General features: G+C 38.6%; 1 protein-coding gene across 2 annotated transcripts; it reads right to left on the reverse strand.

Annotated features, from left to right (window-relative positions):
- Positions 1-450: 450 nt before the first annotated feature.
- Positions 451-17,658, reverse strand: RCN2 (reticulocalbin 2). 2 transcript variants are annotated; one of them, XM_073212223.1, is made up of 7 exons: positions 17,368-17,656; positions 16,933-17,038; positions 14,218-14,414; positions 6,097-6,210; positions 2,857-2,953; positions 1,863-2,005; positions 451-1,328 (listed from the first exon to the last, which is right to left on the reverse strand). In XM_073212223.1, the coding sequence occupies exons 1-7, from the start codon at positions 17,509-17,511 to the stop codon at positions 1,176-1,178; spliced, it is 954 nt and encodes a 317-aa protein (XP_073068324.1). In that variant the 5' UTR covers positions 17,512-17,656; the 3' UTR covers positions 451-1,175. The 2 variants fall into 2 exon arrangements, with proteins under 2 accessions (XP_073068324.1, XP_073068325.1); XM_073212224.1 differs by lacking the exon at positions 6,097-6,210 and having other exon boundaries at positions 17,368-17,658.
- Positions 17,659-22,932: the final 5,274 nt, after the last annotated feature.

Below are 22,932 nucleotides of genomic sequence, written 5' to 3' on the forward strand. Positions count from 1 at the left end.
TGACCTTTGCACCCACAAATAAAAGTAATGTAAGAAAAGAGAATGAAAAACTATCTGTGGATCAGAGCTAAGAAAAAAACTTATTCCTTACTTTCTCACTACCCTCAAAGGTAAATAAGTTGGCCTACTGTATAAGGTTAAAACTGACCATTTAGGTGTGGACAGATGCTTATCGAGTATGAATTTCAATGCAGCTGATACTATCTCTCCTGGTGATAACATAGCTCTGAGGATTTCACCCTGTGTAATTCTTATGATTATTTCTAGCCCCATACATACAGCAAAACCACATTTGCTACAACAGCAACTGTAGTATGTCAGGTTTACATTCAAACAAGATTCTTTTATTTTAAAAAAAGTATGCAGTGAGAATGATTTAAGTTTTGAGAACGCTCATTATCCAAATATAGGATCAGATGAGGGATAATGTATAACACAACAAAACCTATGCTAAATTCAAGGTTTATTTGGAAGAGTAAAGAAAAACAAACAAACATATGAAAAAGATAGGACATTTCACTTTTAGTCAGGCAAAAATGAAGAGTCCTGGACAATATCAGATTCCACACACCATAATACCATAGTTAACACATTAAATATAATTATTGTCTATACATATGCAAAAATATAAAGTTCTATTTCATACAATAAAACCCTTTATAGAAACCATTTTAAAATTAAGTAGAACTTCTCAACATTAATATGTGAGTTATAAGTGTTTCTAAAGGTTCCCTTAAAGGTTTTAAAACAAAATGCTAAATCTAAAAATGTCCTGTCAGTTTCCAAATTAAATCTACTTAAAACAAAACAAAAATTGATAGCTCAGTCACATACTACTTAAATAATATTGTTCAGGTATCTCTAAAATCCTTCATTTTTTCAAGTATGGAAATAGAACTAGAATATTCCACAACACAGTAAGTACTAAACAGATGGAATAATTAGGAGATACTTAGTTGTAATATGGCACAATATCGTATTATTTCTTCAATGTTTTGCAATAAATACCAGGTTTTTATTTAGTTTTTCTTCTAAAAGACCAAAATTGTAACCTACATTAAGATCATTTTGACTGTGGTAAGACTTAAAAGTGTAAAATATAACATGGATATTTCGTCACAAAAGTAAAGCTGGTGACAGACCACAGAAGCCCGCGCCCGCTCGGGCCGCGGGGCCTAAAGCTCGTCGCGGTAGAGGCGCTCATCGTGGAGCTGCCTGCCGTAGTCGGTGGCCTCGCTGCTCAGGAACAAGTCGCGGTTCTCCAGAATCTCCGCTACAGAGAGCTTCCTGTCGTTATTCAGATCCATTTCATCAATTAGATGAAGAGCCTTTAAAGCAAAATGAGAAAAATAAAAATGAAAAACAGGTGTCAAGTGTAATAAGAATTTTCAGCAAGATACTCAGTTTTAATGTGCTCTGATGTGTCAAAACCATTCAGGTATGCGAGGTACTTATGACTGTCTAAGTATCCAAAAATACTACACACTGTAACTGTTTCTGTGTCTATGGCTTTTCGTTTCCTCCTTCTTGATTTCTTGTGGCTTCTGCCTTTTCACCACTCGGATCCAATTCAGGAGCCTCCAACTCAGGCAACGCTAATACAGTGCACTTGGAGCCCCTGTAGATACGTAAAAACTTTCACATTTACTGTATTATCAAATTAATACGATACAATCTCAACTTTTGTCTCCTTGGCAATCTAAAACTGTTCATAGATTTAAATTAAGAAATAGCGATGCAGTAATCCTAAAATAACTCCACTCCTTCTTCCTTTGGCTTAAGATTTTGAACTTCCTTTCCTATCAATAGCACTGAACTTGTTCCAGGCAAGAGCAGGTAGGCGGTCACTCTGTGATACTCACCTCCTCCTGTGCGATGCCCTGATTATTGGGTACCACCCAAGATAACACCTCTTGGGGGTCAAGCCTGCCATCCGCATCTCTGTCGTAATCGTTCACGAATCTGTCTTTCTCAACAAGTATCCACTCTGGGTCTTCACTGGCTGCTAAATACATATACATACAAATGTTTGTAAAACCCACAATGAATACACACAAGATTATTACATGCATCCAATGAGAACTTTAGTATATCGCTAGAATAAAGAAAATGAATTTAAAACCACATAAAGGAAGCCAACTGAAATAGAACTACTTAGCTGAAAAGTCCTGAAGTACAAACCATATAGTAATTTCCAAAAGTGACCCATAATTCCTAACGACTCAGTTTTAAGATCATTGCATATCATCACACACTAATTCTGTTAACTGCTTATTCTAACATCTCATTTTCCTATACTTGGCCTGGGTAATGCTTTTATGCACATCATGTGACTATATAAAGCTTCATATGTACTCACAAAATAGTGCAGTGTGATTTTAAAGTGGCATCCACAGTAAATGATGATTTTAAACAACAATTTTGAAAAAGGCAGCTGCTTATAGAAAAGGCTGCATACACAAACTCAAATTTCAAACACTCGGTAAGCCTCTTTCCACTGTCTACACCACTATTTATAATAGTACTTTCTAGGAGCTACATGCAAAGGTGTAGGGTTTTGTTTTAAATACCAACCTTTCTCACCCATTTGAACTGATAATTACATTTGTCTGAAAAGGGAGAAAAATGTTTGAATCCAGACGTGAAACTAAAAGTGATCAAGACAGCATCCTCAGGTACTGAGTCCCTTTAGTTCACTTGTATATTTAACTAGGCAGTACAAACAGAAATCAAGCACAGTTCTTGCTCCATTTTCTTCTGTCAAACAAGAGCCCTCAAAGAGCAGGACTGTTTTAATTTCTTTTTCCTTTGATTCCACTTTTCCCCCCTCCTCTCACTTACCCCTAAGCTACTTACTTGGATCCCGCCTGTAGTCACCAAGAAATTCTTCCAAACTAACAAAGCCGTCACCATTTTTGTCATGTTCTTCTAAAGCCTCTTGAATGACAAATTCCTATTGCATGTTCATAAAAAGAAATGAGTCACAAAACTTTCAATCCTACCACCATCTGAATCGATTCTACTACAGAATTTATTTAGGAATTGTCACTTTGGATGTCTGTAACTTCCAAGTCAGTCTTCCTAAACACTGGAATGCAGGAGCAGGAATAAAACCCCAAATAGAACCAGCTTTAAATTCGACAACCCTAAGCTTCTGCTATTGAGAAGAATCCCACTTTGCCCTCCTCACCCACCGCTGCAACTCATCCTACTTTCTGCAGATTCCCTTTCTTCTCAAGAATGACACTTCTTACTACCCTTCTTTAACACCTTTCCCTCCAACAACTAAAAGAGAACCATTATCTTAGATCCCTGTGCACCTACAGGTCCTGCCCTTTGCTTCCTCTTCTACCATGTCTACCCCATTCACCCCCAAACTGCCCCCAAATCTGTTCCTTGGTCTTAACAAACCGGTAAGATCCTCCTCTCTAACCCGATGGTTACACCCTTTCTACGTATACTTGACCCAAGACGGTCTGTTCAACGGCCGGCTGCTTCAGTACTTCCCACGTCACCTCCTCTCGCACCCTCTTCTTATGCCAGTCCCCACCTGTACATCAGACCCACATTTCCTATTCCAGAATCATAAAGTCTAAAAGAGAGATACAAAAATATAAATCTAGTCCTTACAAATTATTTTCTGCCGTTTCAGTGGGCTCTTACTGCAGCCTGCAAGTCTGTCTCTGTCCCCTAACCCACATTCTACTGCTGCTTTTTCTTGAAAATTCTTTCTTTGTTCTTCACCGTACCTCTCTCCAACACTCTTGGCAAACATGCTCCTATTTTTCCAAACATGGGGTAGATCTTCTGAAAAGCTTGCTTACGAGCATTGCATCCTCACCTTTAATTAACTCTACTTTTACGCCTATTCCTCTCACCCCTCTCTTGAGTCTCAGGAGTTAAGGCTTGCTCTCCCTCTTCCCTGGGGTGAAGCCCTCAACTGTCTTCCTGGATCCCATACCTCCCCAAATACTGAGTATTTTCTTCAACTCTTAACTCTGGACTCTCCAAAGTCTCAAGTCTCTTCTCCATCGACTCCTCCTACGCCTTTAGACACATTCAAGTCCCCAGGACTTTCCTGAACTCCCTACATCCTGGTTGCCTTTCAGCCTTGCCTAGCTTCCGATACGTTACAGCTACTGCTATCATGTCCTCACTACCTGCTGCCTTGTAAACACCTTTCCATTTGGATTCTAGCATCACAACTGTAATTCTCCAAAATCTCTAATGCTAGCCAAACCCAGGGGGCTCACCTACATCTGTATGAAATAAAAAATGCAAGCTGTTAGTTTTTTAAAAAGTCAAGCATTACAGATTTATATATAGAAATCAGGGGCTCTTAATGTGGAGAGCCAAAGTTGGTTTTAGAGAGAAGATATGAAAATCTCCTGAAGTTATAATCCAGTATTGTGTGTGTGTGAGCATATGTGATTTTTCTGGGACAGTCGACAGCTTGCACCCTATTTTTAAAGGAGCCTGTGATCCAACAGAGGTTAGGAATCACTGCTCATAATGATTATTTCTCCATTCAAGTAATCCCCTTGCGAAACAACAGATTTGCTTCAGTAACATTGCCATGGTTAAAAGAACTTTTTTAGAACTACATGAATGAAGTATCTTTAAATTCTGATTTTTAATACAAAGTTGAATCACTTAATTGCTCTTGTATCCTTGCCTTTCCCTGTATCAAATATACCCTTAAAGGGAAAAAGGGACACACAAAAACAATTAAGGTAAACAGGAATGAATGAAGCTGCTCTAAATGAGACACCTCTTTATGGTCACACATCATATGTGCTGCCATCGGCTCCAACTCAGCATAGACAGCATCCTTCCCCATCGTGCACACCCCATTCTATCGATGGCACTGTTTTTCATCATTACACAAGCTCAAAACCTCAGTCATCTCTGTCTCTTCCCATACTTGTTGGTAACATTCCTGTTTAGGCTTTCTTGAAAGTGCTGCTCAAGTCTGTTTTATTACTTTACCACATCGTACTCCAGGGCCACATCACATAATGCCTGAACTATTCCATTGCTTTCACTGGTCATTCCCCTCCTTGGTCTTCAATGGGTCCTTATTACTCAGATAATCAAGACCCCAAATCCCTGCCTACCATGCAAGGTCTCAATTAGCTTGTCTCAACTTAATTCTGGCACTTACCACAAATTGTACCCAGCACTGTTCTAAAACTAGGTCAGGTATTTTGTGCCAAGTGAGAAATCAGAAGCCTCTGCGGCAAGAGAAGTGGTACTAATGGTGGCATCTTGTCACTGAGCAATGGAGAAAATTATATTTGCAGTCTTGTTATTCAAGACAGCAGTTTCTGACCATGACCCATTAAACATAAAGCTATACCTTCCTTCCCTGAAACACCCAGAGAATCAAGCCACACAACTGAAGGCTATCGGCAGGCAATGGACCTCAATATAAATGTAAATGCTTCATCTATTTTTAAGGTTATTTATCATATTAATCTTTATCAACCAATGACAGTTTCTGCTCTCAAGAAGCTTGCCAAGTTGTACAGTTCAATCAGTGTTTATTGATTTAAACCTAGAATTCAACAAGAATTTCAAAAAGCTGGTACTTTTTAAAGTATTAAAGGGATGAGAGGATTCGTTATGCCTAAAGTTGCAAAAGCAATATTATCATTAGCAGCTGCACCTTGCACAAAGGCCCTATGAAAAAGGATCTACTAAACGTGATACATTTTCCCAGGTCAAAAGTTTTCACAAGTGGTGCTGTAAACTAAATAGGAAGTTCTTATGTTACTAACATTGAAAAAAACCCCAGAAAAGTCTGAAAGCTACATAAGGACAGGAAAGCTGAAGGCAATGTGTTTATAAGAGAGAAAATAGCTGCTCATATATGTTAGAGATTAAAAAACTCAGTCCTTTACCTTTTCCCTCCCAATAAGCCCTCCTCTACCCTCCCAAACCCTCTTTCCCACTCCTAATCTTAAATTGGGGAGAACTTTGGATCTTCTGTCTCTTAAAATTCTGGTTACTATATAATTCATTTTAATGATTAAGTAAAAACAAGTTTTAAAGTTTTGGCCACTCAATAATTCTCTTAACATTTTTTTTCCTTACCGTCATGTAATCAACTTCTTCAGGGTGCTCAAAAGCAATAAATTCTTCAAGATTCAGACCAGGACCTGAATCCTGGTTAGCTTTCTCAAATCGTTTTTTGTCCTTTAAATGAAGCTTTGAAAATTAAATATTGAACATGTTTAAAGGTCTCATCCATAACATTATCAAATATACTTTGAAAAATACACACACACTGTGAACTATGAAATACATTTTCAAACATAAGCCTATCTCCACCTCACCCTTTTGAAGGAAGGTTGGGCAAGTAACATTTATTAGAAACAGCATAAGAGACATGGGTCTAGAGTCAGAGAGAATCAGATCTGAATTTCAGCAATGCCACTTGCTGGCTGTGTTATGTGTTGCTTAGGGCAAACTGCTTACCTCTACAGTTTCTGCAACTATAAAACTGGGATAAAAAATCTCCAGTAAGCAACCGGAATAAGAATCCCTATCAAACAATTAGTAAACCTTAAGTATTTTTAAAATGTTACATATTACTGTTGACAGTAAAACTGAGATTAAATGATTGACTAAAAGGGATATCAGAAGTACAGCTAAAATATGTTGAACTTGGACGCTCTGTACTTTCTGCAGTACCACACACTATCTTATTTAACAAACTCAATGTATTTTTGAATGTCCTAAAAGCAATATATTTATACTACATATTAATTCTTGGTTTGCCATTTTCAAATTATTTCTGGTCTTGAACTGACTTATCAAAAATGTTAACAGATTTCAGAAAATCATCTTAGGAGAATACTTTTGGTATATGTTCATAATATTTAAAGTCTATTCTTAGTAGGCTCTTTACAGTGCTAATTCTGTATGCTCACATATAAATGTATTGAAAACAGGCCTGTTTTGAGGGTAAACACACCCTTATCTGCTTTCTCATGCCCATCTTTTTTTTTTTAAGTGAGCTCAAGTAATAAATCAAGTAGCAGCTACTGGACCAAGGATGTTTTTAATGAATTTCTCAAAGGTAATTCTGTATAATCAAGAGCCTTGGAAGTAAATAGTGCAATAATGCTATTCTACATAAATTCTGAGTATTTCTGGGAATAACTTTACTTTCTATAACTGATGTGTATTAAACTGCATTTTTTAAAAAGCACAATTTCAAATGTTTTAGTTTATGTGTTTCACTGTTGAAAAGAAATGCTCTTTTCAGTTTTCTAGAATAAAAATTAGGTAGAGTCATTGCCAAAAAGTTCTTTTACAATGACTGATTTACAGAGGAGCTCACTTCTTCCCCAGAAGAATCCATCTTTTAAACCATCCAGATTCCACCACCCAGGTAGACTCACCCAATCATGACAGAAAAGAAAAACAAGAATTATTTACAGGTATGTCCTTTTAACTTAATGTTTCATAATTTTAAGTAACTAGATGAAATAATTTACATTTTATGTTCAGGTTTAATATGGGGGAAAGTAGACAAACAAGAACTTGAGGTACTTTCTTGAGTTGATCAAATTCTTTTTGAAAAACCACTACTCAAAATACTAAGTGCTTAGATTTCCTTATGAAAGAACTCTTCATTTTGGAGCAAAAAGGTTTGTGTTTCAGCAGAAAGAGTTGAATTTGGCCAAATCTGCCTATGGAAAGAAAGGGTCTCTTTCAACAAGCTGAGATTTCTTTTAAAAAAAAAAAAAAGGTGAAAAAGAAAAGTAAGTCGTTTTGGATCACATTTCTTACCTTTGATTTTTAAAAAATAAAACGATGAGATTTTTAAAATGTTTTATTCATGGTCATTGTAAGAACACAATTTAGTAAGAGCTACTCATATTAAGCCAATACATAGCCTGCTTTTTCCAAGTGGCAAATCTGTGAAATATAGTAACAAAAAAGACTGTCAGTTTCATAAAACCTCAACATTCTTTTTCTTCTGGATAAAAACCCTTGTATGCTGGTGGATGGGAGAAAGTGCTACATACAGTAGTAAAAAGAAACTACCATAATCATTTTTATAGTGTAATAGAAATTTGGGAAGAACAAAACTGCCATCTTTTGGTAGACTAACGATTTTACATGAGGAAATATATATAATCTGTGATACCAGAAGTGTAGATCTTTAATTCTGATTATATCTTACATAAATGAATATTGCTTATGCACACACATTCAGCGCTGCTGGCTTTAGAAGTCAGAGCAACTGCACTTTTGCCAATTAAGTCCCAAACTTTAATCATCCTGCTTAAAAGTACGACTATAATTGTTCATCATATCATAAAGAAATGCTCTTTCAGGCATTTCACAGCCTGAGAAGGTCATCATTCCAGGTTATCTCTATTCTCTATATGGAAACCTCCAAAAAATAAGATAAAATTCAGGCTTTAAATTAATTTTTGTTTCTAATAGGCTTGCACATAGAAAATTATAAATTTATTTAGCTATCCAATTATGTTTTGTGATTATTTCTACTACGTTTATTCTGTAACTTCAAGACTGATTCATTCTTTACCCTTGATTTTTTATTTTGAAGAAAAATGCAACTGTTTCTGGGTTCATCTTTATACCCCATATCCAGTTTCATGGGGCTGTTTATATCAAATTCTCATGAAGTACTATGATTAGAGCTTCATGTACAGAGATATTTCTGCGTTGTCAAAGAATAAGCAATAAAACTCCTATTGAGAACTATTCATTTTAGGGATCCATTAATCCTTTAGGCTACTAAGATCTATTTAATTCATTCTTAAAAAGTAGAGTCTTACAATCTACATTTACAGAGTACCACAGCTGAGAACACAGCATTAGAACCAGGTATCTTTTAAAGAAAAACTGATCATAAGCAGTTTATATGGATGAGTCAAGTGTCTCTTTAAAGTGTAGATTTTCTTCTCAACACCATTGTCTATTACATCATCCAACCCACCAAGAACATGGATTTAAAAGACCACACACACTACACACATAAACAGAATTAGAAATGAGAAAGGAAAAATCACTACGGACACCACAGAAATACAAAGAATTATTAGATAATATTATGAAAATCTATATGCTAACAAACTGGATAACCTAGAAGAAATGGACAACTTTCTAGAAAAATACAACCAATTACAGACCAATTACCAGCAACGAAACTGAATTGGTAATCAAAAAACTAACCAAGAACAAAACCCCCAGACCAGACGGAGTCACCACTGAATTTTATCAGACATTTAGAGAAGACATAATACCCATTCTCCTTAAAGTTTTCTAAAAAATAGAAGAGAGAATACTTCCAAACTCATTCTATGGAGCCAGCATCACTCTAATACTAAAACCAGGCAAAGACACTACAAAAAAAGAAAACTAGAGACCAATATCCTGATGAACATACATGCAAAAATACTCAACAAAATATTAGCAAACTGAATTCAAAAATACACCAAGAGGATCATACATCATGATCAAGTGGGATTCATCCCAGAGATGCAAGGATGGTACAACATTCGAAAATCCGTCAACATCATCCACCACATCAACAAAAAGGACAAAAATCACATGATCATCTCCATAGATGCTGAAAAAGCATTCGACAAAATTCAACACCTATTCATGATAAAAACTCTCAACAAAATGGGTATAGAGGGCAAGTACCTCAACATAATAAAGAGAAAACATGACAAACACACAGCCAACATCATACTTAACAGTGAGAAGCTGAAAGCATTTCCTTCAAGATTGGGAATAAGACAAGGATGCCCACTCTCTCCGCTTTTATTCAACATAGTACTGGGGAGGTCCCAGCCATGGCAATTAGACAACACAAAGAAATACAAGGAATCCAGATTGGTAAGGAAGAAGTTAAACTGTCACTGTTTGCAGATGACATGATACCGAACATTAAAAACCCTAAAGAATCCACTCCAAAACTACTAGACCTAATATCTGAGTTCAGCAAACTTGCAGGATACAAACTTAATACACAGAAGAAATCTGTTGCACTCCTATACACTAACGATGGATTAGCAGAAAGAGAAATCAGGAAAACAATTCCATTCACAATTGCATCAAAAAGAATAAAATACCTAGGAATAAACCTAACCAAGGAAGTTAAAGACCTATATCCTGAAAACTACAAGATGCTCCTAAGAGAAATTAAAGAGTACACTAATAAATGGAAATTCATCCCATGCTCTTGGGTAGGAAGAATTAATATTGTCAAAACGGTCATCCTGCCTAAAGCAATCTACAGATTGAATGCAATCCCTATGAAAATACCAATAGCATTCTTCAACGAACTGGAACAAATAGTTCTAAAATTCATATGGAACAACCAAAGATCCTGAATAGCCAGAGCAATCCTGAAAAGAAAGAAAAAAGCAGGGGAAATTACACTCCCTGACTTCAAGCTCTACTACAAAGCCACAGTAATCAAGACAATTTGGTACTGGCACAAGAACAGAGCCACAGACCAGTGGAACAGAACAGAGAGTCCAGATATTAACCCAAGCATATATGGTCAATTAATATCCAATAAAGGAGCCTTAGATATACAATGGGGAAATGACAGCCTCTTCAACAGCTGGTGTTGGCAAAACTGGACAGCTACATGTAAGAGAATGAAACTGGATTATTGCCTAACCCCATATACAAAAGTAAACTCAAAATGGATCAAAGGCCTGAATGTAAGTCATGAAACCATAAAACTCTTAGAAAAAAAACATAGGCTCTAGTAACCATAATGTGGTTTAAGCAATTGTACATTAATGATACCAAAATAAAATAAAATAAAAAACATAGGCAAAAATCTCTTAGACATAAACATGAGCAACTTCTTCATGAACATATCTCCCCAGGCAACGGAAACAAAAGCAAAAATGAACAAGTGGGACTAAAGCTTCTGTACAGCAAAGGACACCATCAGTAGAACAAAAAGACATCCTACAGTATGGGAGAATATATTCATAAGTGACATATCCATTAAAGGGTTGACATCCAAATTATATAAAGAGCTCACGCACTTCAACAAACAGAAAGCAAACAAGCCAATTAAAAAATGGGCAGAGGATCTGAACAGACAGTTCTCCAAAGAAGAAATTCAGATGGCCAACAGACACATGAAAAGATGCTCCACATCGCTAATCATCAGAGAAATGCAAAGTAAAACCACAATGAGATATCACCTCACACCAGTTAGGATGGCCAACATTCAAAAAACAATAAGAAATGCTGGCAAGAATGTGGAGAAAGGGGAACCCTCCTACACTGCTGGTGGGAATGTAAATTAGTTCAACCATTGTGGAAAGCAGTAGGGAGGTTCCTCAAAAAACTGAAAACAGAAATACCATTTGACCCGGGAATTCCACTCTTAGGAATTTACCCTAAGAATGCAGGATCCCAGATTCAAAAAGACACATGCACCCCTGTGTTTATCCCACCACTGTTAAAATAGTCAGGAAATGGAAGCAACCTAAGTGTCCATCAGTAGATGAATGGATAAAGATGTGGTACATATACACAATGGAATATTATTCAGCCATAAGAAAGAAACAAATCCTGCCATTTGCAACAACATGGATGGAGCTGGAGGGAATTATGCTCAGTGACATGAGCCAAGTGGAGAAAGACAAGTACCAAATAATTTCACTCATCTGTGGAGTGTAAGAACAAAGAAAAAACTGAAGGAACAAAACAGCTGCAGACTCACAGAACCCAAGAATGGACTAACAGGTACCAAAGGGAAAGGGACTGGGGAGGGTGGGGTGGTAGGGAGGGATAAGGGGATTGAGGTGCAATATGATGAGCACACACAATGTAGCAGGGTGGCATGGGGAAGGCAGTACAGCACAGAGAAGACAAGTAGTGGCTCTATAGCATCTTACTTTGCTGATGGACAGTGACTGTAATGAAGTTTGTGGTGGGGACCTGATAATCGGGAGAATCTAGTAATCACAATGTTGCTCATGTGATTGTATATTACTGGTACCATAATAAAAAAAAAGAAAGAAAAAAAAAGAAAAATGACTACACACACATTTTTTATTTTTTGATGGACTAAAAAAAGAACACAATTACAGTCTAATTTTAGTAAGATTTAAAAATACTGTGTTTAACTTCTCTGTTGTTTGCTGGCAGAGAAAGTCTCAGATTTCAAATGATAGTTTTAAGATGAATTAATTTCAACAGTACAAGGAGAGTACCTAGTAAACAGGCAAAACTCCAATCTCACTAGCATCATTTCTTTACTTTTTAACACCGAGCAGTAAAAAGATAGATTTACACTCTTAATCCGCTGTAAGATGAAGACCCAAATCAGGAGGAAAAAAAGGGCAACAGAGGATACATCTTTCCCCTGAAAATGAGATCTTAACTAATCGAAAGCTGATATAGTTAACAAATGCTCCAACAATTTTTAAAAGCTAATTATACATAAGTATTAACATGTAAATTATACATGCTTTCTTCAACAATATTCTTTTAATCAACAGAGACCTGCTTACCAATCTAGCTGCTACTATTTATTACTGTTTCTCTGTACTATTTTTATCCCCTTTTAGAAGAAAACTGAGGCATAAGGAGGTTTAGTAACTTACCCAAAGCTACACAACTGTTAAGTGGTACAGCTGGATGTAAAGCCAGGCAGACTGGCTCCAAGGCCGGAACCCTTAACCTCCACACAGATGACATATGCAAGGCATTGCATAATTTAGCAGAGAAACAACCAACTTTGAGTTATCAGTGGTGGCTCATAGAGTTCAAGTGGCCAGCAAGATTCTAAAATAAATAGCATGTACAATGATAAATTATGGCCACAATAAAAACTAACAGGTAGACATTAGTAATGGGATAAGTTAAGGGAGGGATGGAGGCTCAAATGTTTCCAAGTACCTTTGACTATTAATTGGGAAAATAACAATTTGCAACAAGGTGTTTGGTATTTTTTTCACATATAAAATGATTTTTTAAAAAAGTCTTTCACATTACCTTTAAAATACAAAAGTGTTTGAAATAGCAATTTCTCAAGCTTGTAGTTGTCTTGAGTTCCTCCTAATTATTAAGTTAAAAGACTTAATACATTCCCATTAATTCCTAAATAAAAACGATCTTCCTCAGCTCTGCTTGACCAAGGAGCACATATTTCAACAAATTAAATCATGAGACACAACAGAACTCATAGTGATAGTGAATCTTTAAAAATGAGTTATTTTAAATGGTGCAGTTGCTATGGAAGATAATAGGGCAGTTCCTCAAAAAATTAAAAATAAAATTACTGTATGATCCAACAATTCCATTTTGGGGATATACAAACAAAAAGACTGAAGCAGTCTCAAAGACTATTTGTACACCTATGTTCAAAGCAGCATTATTCATAATGGCCAAAAGTTGAGCAAACCAACCATCCATCAACAGATGAGTGGATAAACAATTACAGTGCATACACACAGTGACTACTACTCAGTCTTAAAAAGGAATTCTGACACTGAAACATGGGTGAACCTTGAGGACATTAAGTGAAATAAGCTAGTCACAAAAGGATAAATACTGTATGATTTCACTTATATGAGGTACCTAGTCAAATTCAGGGACAGAAAGTAGAAATGGTGGCAGCCAGCAGCTGGGAGTTCGGATAATGGGGAGTTATTGTTTAATGGGTTTAGAGGTTTAGTTTTTCCAGGATGAAGAGTTCTGGAGATTGGTTGTATAACAACATGAATTACTTAACACTACTGACCTGCACACTTAAAAAGGATTAAACTGGCAAATTTTACCTTATGTATATTTTATCAGAGTTGAAATTTTTTTTAAAGTTATTTTATATAAAGCTATGTGTTTAAAAATGGGAATAGGCCTTTGCAGTCTTCTTCATAATATAAAACTGTTCAAGAACACAAAAAATTAAAATATTGGGACACATAGTCAAAATACACTAAAAAAGCAGCTCTGGAAATTAAGGCAAATGATGTAGCTAAGAAAGAAAGATGCAAGGATAATGTAGGGAGCTAAGAATAGGAGTCCTAAATCATGCCTGAAAGGAAACCATGAAGATGACCACTGACGTGGAACAGGTGTTGCCTAGAGAACAGGGCGATCCGGTCAATGGCCTCAACCCCTTGCGCTCACTCGTGCAAGGTGAGGCGGACTGATATACCTGGAAGGAACGGCTCCTAAACATGTGCCCACCTGCCTAAAAGACTCCTCTTCTGCGTCATCCAGAGCAGTGCTCTCATCAAAGTCGATGACACGGTCATACATCTGGATGTTGTATTCATCCCATGACACGCTACCATCGCTGTTTTTATCATATTCAACGAACTGCTGTTTCGCTTCTTGCATAGCATAATGTTTAAAAGACATTTGAATCCATGTACTGAGTTCACCTATGAGAAATTCCCAGAGTAAATGAAATGACAATGATTCTGATACTTACAGGAGTGAGGATTTCTAAACCTTCTCAAATAGAAAAAAAACAACAACCCAAAAACCCTTGTGTGTTTGCAAATACGGAGTTGAGAACTGGTCTAGTTGTAATCACAGAAATAGGAGGTGAGGAGAGCTGTTTGGAGTCTTAAGAATATCATAATATGTGATCTAGATAGAATGTAAATTGAGTGCAAAGATTTTAGGTATGTTTTGTTCAGAGAGGTACTCCAAATACCTATGAAGTACCTGATTCAATAAGTACATGTTAAATGAATTACCTATTGGCTGAAATAGCACTTGACTTAAATAAAATTCTATCTAAAAAATTGCAGATAACCATTAGAGATCTCTCATGAAGCACAAATATTTGAATAACTACTTATTTATTTTAAAATATATTGGAAAAAGTAGTGTTTTTCATTTATGAAAGTTAACAGTTTTCCTTTAAAATAAATTTTATATTGAGTTAAATTAAAACTGTATTAATGAAATAAGAGATGGCAAGTAGATATGGCCTAAATTGTGAAAAGTATTCAAATGACTGAAGTTTGAGAACCATTATGGTTGGTATATTCCCTCTCACATGCCGTAAAACATCTGGATGACATTTTAACAAAGTTATGGGTAGCAATTATGATTTATGCCCCCTTGTTGCAGCAGCTGTCTTAACTTGGTACCTGAAGATATGGGGGAAAGTTTCTAAGTCTCAAATGGTCCACTTTTAGATGAACACTTCTAAAAAATCTATTTATAGAGGTATTTAATATGCAGAATTATAGGAAAAAGGGGAATAGAGAACATGAATACTTGCAAAGACAGCAGGAGTATACCATTTGGTTTAAAGGTAATACACCATTTGCTTTAAAGTGTGGTACTCCCCTCTTGGTTGTTAAGGAGGTCAGGTGAACAGAAAAGTAATGACATTTTCCCTTCTGAAACTAAATCAGGGGCGAATATTAATTATTATGGCAACTATGTATTGCACAATTACTATATATCAGGTCCTCTAGACATGTTGTCTCTAATCTTGAAAACAAAGCAATTATAATTACTATTTTACAGTTCAGGAAGTTGTGATTTAGAACTGAGGACTCACAATAACTAACAGAGTCCAGATTCAAACCTATGTTTGGCTTCAAAGCCAAACTCCTTTCACTGAATTTTGTCATCTCTCAAGAACCTGAATCTAGTCCTGGCCCTAATAGTGCAAATTAGCAGAAATCCCTGAAGGATCTCTCAATGAGAACGAGGGTTTCTTCCAGTTCACTTAGAGACCATCATGGTTTGACAGAATACAGAATCGAACGGGGACCAGAAACTTGGATTCCCACTTACGTTCCACCATAATGGGGAAGTCTACCCTCTCCAGGTTTTGTTTTCTCATCTGTCAAAATTAAGATAGCTTTCAACTTTTAAAAAGTTTACTATTAAATATCTGAACTTTATCTAGGCCCTTACAGACAGGTACCATCAAGTTCTTCCAAAATCACTTGTTTCGTTTGCTTTGTAGTATAACCTAAGACAGACCTATTCTTATTGGATAACTAGAGTCTGTGAAGGTTTTACTGTTTGTTTTAAGAAGGAACCAGAACCTTAATATTCCTGAGGGTACCGATGTAAATACTTTACTGACAAAACATCTTAAATCTATCAACTGGTCTACAATTCTCTCTCCAACAATTTTATTTCTTAGATGCTGAGCAGCATTTAAGAGTTACAGCAAACTAGCTCCTAAAGGTTTTTGGAGGATCAACGTGGAATGTTGATAGTGTTCTCTGCTTGAGTAAAGCAATGAGAAGAGACAGTTGCACAGCAATTTATTTGGAATATTCTTTTGATAATCTGTGCATTTCATTTCTGACTAGAGAACCTACTTAAGAGCAGATTCTTTTTTTTTAAGTGAAGGATACTAAAAATTGAATTAAGAGCTGGAGATTTGGATTCTAGTCCTGGCTTTGCAATTCATTGGAGAAAGGCACTTACCCCTCTGGTACCTTTCATTTTTACAAAAAGAGCTGTAAAGATGATTCTAATGCCCCTACCAGATGCAATTATTTGTGATAAACATAATTCACAGCAACAAGTCTTTTTCTTTTTGCTTATAAAAAAGCAAATACTTAAAATGCTCATGGGAAGCATGTATCAAAAGAGCAATAAATCATTTAATGCCGTAAGATCGTTTTTGACACGTTTCTCTAAAATGAATCATACTGTTGACATTGATAAAATTCATGTGAGGAATAGGGTGTTTGCTCAAGTATGACTTCACATACCATGTAGGGTCCATGATGTTTATTCCTGGAGAAATCTCCGAGTTTTACTTGGTACCCTACGTCCAAAGGTTTCATGCCCCCCCCCCAACGGTACCCCTAACTTGTTGGAACACTTAGCCATCTACACTCAACGGACACCTCTGCTTCCATGTTTGTTTTTGCATCTCCTACAAGGCTCCACTGTTATGCAGGACGTCCTTACTTTCGGTGAGAAAGCCGTCCGAGTCCAAGTCAATTTTCTTTATGATTGACTTCAGTCTTTTGTGTTGCTCTTCGGGGGTGAGTTTAACATATTCATCGACTTCTTCCTTTGGGGGAGAAGCGATACACAGGGATATCAAGCATCGCTATCAACGGATGGAGAAAAACAGGGCTGCCAGAAGCCTCCCCTGCCGAGGAGTTTCGGGGAGAAGCTGCTCTCCAGGTCCCCGGGCCCCCAAACACCCAGGGATCACCCAGGCGGGTAAGGCAGAGGGTCCGGCTCCGGGGCCACGTTCTCTTTTCCCGGCTCAGGGGCTTCGGGGTCCCCCCGAGAGTAGGAGGAGCCTCGCCTGGTCCCCACTGCCAGGCCGCCCCGGCCAGGCCCCGCACGGGACAAAGCCCGCGGCGCCCGCCGTCCGGGGCCCGGCCGCCTCACCTGGCCGCCCAGCAGCGCCTCGCGGTCGAAGTCGCCGCGGTGCTCGCCCTGCGGGTAGTGCTGCTCCTCGGCGTCCCCGGCGCCCGCCCCCGCGGCGCACAGCAGCAGCAGCCCCAGCACGGCGGGCCCGGCGCCCGGCCGCATCGCGCCGCCCGCACGGAGGAAGGACGGGGGCCGGCGGCCGCGCAGGCGGAGCGGCGCGAGCGCAGAGGGAACGCGGCGCGCGGAGTGAGCGGCTACCGGCCGAGGCCCGAGCGAGCGCTGCGGCCGACCGCACGGCGGAGGGGCGGGGCGCTGCCGGCGCAGTCGCTCTGGGGCCGGCCCTTCGCTGCGCCGCCGCACCCGCCGGAAGACACGCCCCCAGCTGGCCACGCCCCGGCCCTTCCCGGCAGCTGGTTCCCGCCCGAAACGCCCCGTCCACGCGGACTGTCCGGCCGCCGACACGGAGAAAGGCTAGAGATTTGGGTGAAAATAATACAGTACCTGGAAAAATATTTTGCCTTGAGGAACAAGCCAACAGTATCCATTTCCCAGTCTTCAACGTATCTGTACTTGACGTATTTTACCAGAGCAGGACGAACAAACCCAAGTACTGGAGCCGGATGATTTGTGTCTGATGCTCAATTTGCGACTTACAAGTTCTGGCACCTTGGCCAAAGTTACTTGGCCCTGGAAACCCTGTTTGCTCATTTATAAAATGGGCCTAGTAATAAGACTACCTCAAGGGGTTGTTGTGAGCATTAACTTAAATAATACAACTCTAAATGCTTTACATCAGTAGCTAGCATACGTGGTAGTGTCCAATACATGTAAGCTTTACCCACGCAGGTAGAAAAGCAAAAGATTGCACAGAAGGAACACCTTTCCAAGTACCTAGGAAAACCTTTACGGATAGAATATGTATACATGGCTTCCAGCCCACCTCTATCTACAGGTACATGTAATTTATGCACCTCATCTGGAGGACATTAAACCCAAAGAAAGTTGTAGGCTGCAGCTTGAGCCCTTTTCTTTCACTGATTTCTCCACTTAGGATCGGGCCTTCTCACACAGAAGAAAAGGCTTTATGGGTCCTCTTTCACTTCTCACAGTCTCCACTTGAATTGGGAGCAAGAATTCTGCTCTAAACTGAAAAATTGAGTGGGCATAAAACAGACAAATTTCTTGGGTCAGGTTAGAATTTTACTGTTTTTGGTCAGACCACTGGAAGGTTTACAGAGCAAAGAGTAAATTCTATGGGATCTTTTCAACATTATAAAGATCAATGCAGAATAAGGTTTTAATTTTCAGAGTGTGTGTGAGTGTGTGTGTGTGTGTGTGTGTGTGTGTATATACACAAAACTTCAGAGTTGATGTCTCTAAAACAAAAAAAAACCTTATTACTGGGTCATTGTAATTTTAAGTTCAATTCTGAGTTTTGAGGCACTCTGTAGAAAAAGATAAATGTCTCCAATTCAGCTTTGCATCTCTTATTCTCCAAATAGAAGGTTTGACCAGCTTCTCATGTGATTCCCATTATGAAACAAGGTATTATGGAAGTTCTTCTGAACTCAAGGGCTACACAGATGGAAGTTTTGGGGCAAAAGGAATCGAATGATATCTAAAGAAGCAATGGCACGAGCAGTATAAATATCTGAGCATCAGAAGGCCTGGGTTCTGTCTTCCCTCAGCTCCCAAACAAGATGCTTTCTCAACCTGGGCCTGTTTTTTCATTTGTAGGAAAAGGACCTTAATTTGATATCTTTGTACTGCTAGGTGGATCCTAGATGGTGTGATATTCTCAACATCACATACAAAAATCAGTGCGTGCAAGACCGGAGGTACCGGAGGAAGGGACGGGCCTCACTGGAGGAACCTGACTCAAGCCAAATAAGGAAGAGAACGGTGATTGTCACTCAAATGATTCAACGGGAGGTCCCCAGCCGCAGGTCCCGCCTAGAACATGCGTCGCAGTACTCTCTCCCCAGCAACTGGGCATGACCAGTCATTGGTGATCACGGCAGCCACACCAGCCAATGAGTTCTGTCCACGGTACCCTCAGAGCTCTCCCAGCACCCTTGATAAGCCTGTTGTCCCCCCTGCTGGGGGCGACTTCCCTGGCCCATGGATACGCGGACTGGTGAACCTCGCCCGGGATTGCGCTAAATTTTTTTTTGGCTCCTTTGTTGCCACTTGCCTGGTCTGGTTTCGTTTACCTTACAGTGTGTATGTACATTTCTGGGGAGGAGGTCTATAGTTTTGTTAATTCATCAAAGTCTCGAAAAGATCCATGTGGAAGCCACTGTAGAAGTCTCTTAACAACTCTTCATCTCTTAAAATCCACAGTTTTATAATTGTGGCAATCAGGACTGTTAGAAAGCATATTGTAAGTCCGGGGAGAGGAAATCTCAGGGCAAAATACCTCTAAAAACTGAAATCAGGCAAAGGGAGAAATAAAGTTTAAAATCCGTTCATTGCTTACAAAACTGCAGTCTGGCACATCTCTTCTGCTCAAGCGCAGCCAAACCTGCCCGCCCCCTCCCCTCTCAGGCACAGATAAGCCCTCCATTGCCCAGGTAACTACCCACTGATACGGAGAGAACTTCTCTCCACCTCAGGAATGATGCAAATGCACTAAAGCCATGCTTCTTTCCACCTCTGAACGCCTATTGATATGCAAATGTACTAAAGCCAGGGGAGATATTATGGAAATGTTACAATTTTACCCACAGAGGTTACATTAAAGACATAATCTTAAAATAGGCAAGACTGATCCGTTGTCATTCCTTATAATTAATCCATTTATTTAGGAGAAAAATGTATCTAAAATAAGCAGCCTGTCAATAACAAAGGAATTGTGAGAATCCAGATATCAACTTTCTTGAACTATGAAAGCCAGAGTACACAGCAAATTTGTTTTTATTTTAATTTTGAGGAATGATTTACATACCATGAAGTGCACAAATCTTATGTGTACAGCTCAATAAATCTTTGGATATTGTACACCTGTGAAACCTGCCTAGCACCCCAAGTCTCCTTCCTGCTCCCAAGACATCTCTGCCAAACATAGTAACCATTCTGACCTCTCTCATCATAGATAAGTTTTGCCTGTTCTTGAACCATATACAAATGGCATCACACAGCATTTAAAACTACCTCTACAAGAATACAGTAATTTATCCTCCATTTACCCCATGGCCCTAAGCACAGAAGCCGGTGAGAATTATGCCTGGGCTTCCCCCACCTTATCTCTAAACATCCCGACCCTCCCCCAAGTGCTCTCTCTCTCTCTCCCCCACCTCCCTCTGGGGCAGCCACTTTCTCTTTCAGATAATAAAATCTCTTGCGTGGGCTCGTGTCTCCTGAGTCATTCTGGGTAAGGAGGGTCGCGGCGAGATACCCTTTCAACCTCTGCTCTTCTGCTGCAAAGCAGTATCATGGGTGTCATGGGAAGAACAGAAAATTTTGGAATCAGTTGTACAGAATTTGAATCTTCAGTCTCCATAGCTCACCTTGCTATGTACCTTTCAACAAATGACTTAATCTGTTTTCTTTAACTCTGTAAAAAATTGAATAATAAAAACCTGATAAGTTTTCTATGAGTAGGATATTAAATACTGTGCATAAAGATGTCTGATTCATAGAAGGGGCCTAACATTTTTTTTTACAATTTTTTATTAAGGTATTATTGATATACACTCTTATGAAGGGCTCACATGAAAAGCAATGTGGTTACTGCATTCACCCATATTATCAAGTCCCCCCCATGCCCCATTGCAGTCACTGTCCATCACTGTAGTAAGATGACAGAGTCACTACTAGTCTTCTCTGTGCTGCACTGTTTTTCCCCATGATCCCCCACACATACACCATGTGTACTAATCATATTATTCTTTAATACCCATCTCCCTCCCTCCCTACCCACCCTCCCCAACCCCTCCCCTTCAGTTATGGTTTATCCCTTCGAGTCTGTGAGTCTGCTGCTGTTTTCTTCCTTTAGTTTTGCTTTGTTCTTATACTCCCCAAATGAGCGAAATCATTTGGTACTTGTCTTTCTCCACCTGGCTTATTTCATTGAGCATAATACCCTCTAGCCCCATCCATGTTGTTGCAAATAGTAGGATTTGTTTTCTTCTTATGGCTGAATAATATTCCATTGTGTATATGTACCACATCTTCTTTATACATACATCTACTGATGGACACTTACATTGCTTCCATATTTTGGCAACTGTAAAAAGTGCTGCAATAAACATAGGGGTGCATATGTCTTTTTAAATCTGAGAACTTGAATTCTTTGGGTAAATTCTTTGGGAGTGGGATTCCCGGGTCAAATGGTCTTTCTATTTTTAGATTTTTGAGGAGCCTCCATATTGCTTTCCACAATGGTTGAACTAGTTTACATTCCCACCAGTACTGTACGAGGATTCACCTTTCTCTGCATCTTTGCCAGCATTTGTTGTTTTTAGTCTTTTTTATGCTAGCCATCCTTACTGGTGTGAGGTGATATCTCATTATGGTTTCAATTTGTATTTCCTTATGATTAGTGATGTGGAGCATCTTTTTTTCATATGTCTGTTCACCATTCGAAGTTCTTCTTTGGAGAATTGTCTTTTCATACCCTCCACCATTTTTTAAATTCAGCTTATTTACTTTTTGGTTGTTCAGGCATATGAGTTTATGTATTTTGGATGTTAACCTGTTGTCAGATATGTCATTTACAAATATATTCTCCCATACTGTAGGATGCCATTTTGTTCTACTGATGGTGTCCTTTACTGCACAGAAGCTTTTTTAGCTTGATGTAGTCCCATTTGTTCATTTTTGCTTTTGTCTCTTTGCCCAAGGTGATGTGTTGCCTATGTTGTCTTCTAAGAGTTTTATGGTTTCATGACTTACATTCAGGTCTTTGATCCATTTTGAGTTAACTTTTGTGTATGGGGTTTGACAATAATCCAGTTTCATTCTCTTACATGTAGCTGTCCAGTTTTGCCAACACCAGCTGTTGAAAAGGCTGTCATTTCCATTGTATATCCATGGCTCCTTTATCAGATATTAATTGACCATATATGGTGGGTTTATATCTGGGCTCTCTAGTCTGTTCCATTGGTCTATGGTTCTGTTCTTGTGCCACTATCAAATTGTCTTGATTACTGTGGCTTTGTAGTAGAGCTTCAAGTTGCAGAGCATAGCCCTTCTTCCTCCACTTTATTCTTCCTTCTCAGGATTCCTTTGGCTATTTGGGGTCTTTTTTGGTACAAGATGATTTTTAGAACTATTTGCTCTAGTTTGTTGAAGAATGCTGTTGGTATTTTGACAGGGATTGCTTTGCATCTGTGGATTGCTCTAGGCAGTATGGCCATTTTGACAATATTAATTCTTCCTATCCATGAACATGGGATGTATTTCCATTTATTAGTATATTCTCTAATTTCTCTCATGACTGTCATGTAGTTTCAAGGGTATAGGTTTTTCACATCTTTTGATAGGTTTATTCATAGGTATTTTATACTTTCTGTTGTAATTGCAAATGGAATTGTTTTCCTGATTTCTTTTTCTGCTAGTTCATAGTTTGTGTATAGGAAT

The sequence above is a fragment of the Manis javanica genome, chromosome 8 (assembly GCF_040802235.1).
Source record: "Manis javanica isolate MJ-LG chromosome 8, MJ_LKY, whole genome shotgun sequence".
NCBI classification, from domain to species: Eukaryota; Metazoa; Chordata; class Mammalia; order Pholidota; family Manidae; genus Manis; species Manis javanica.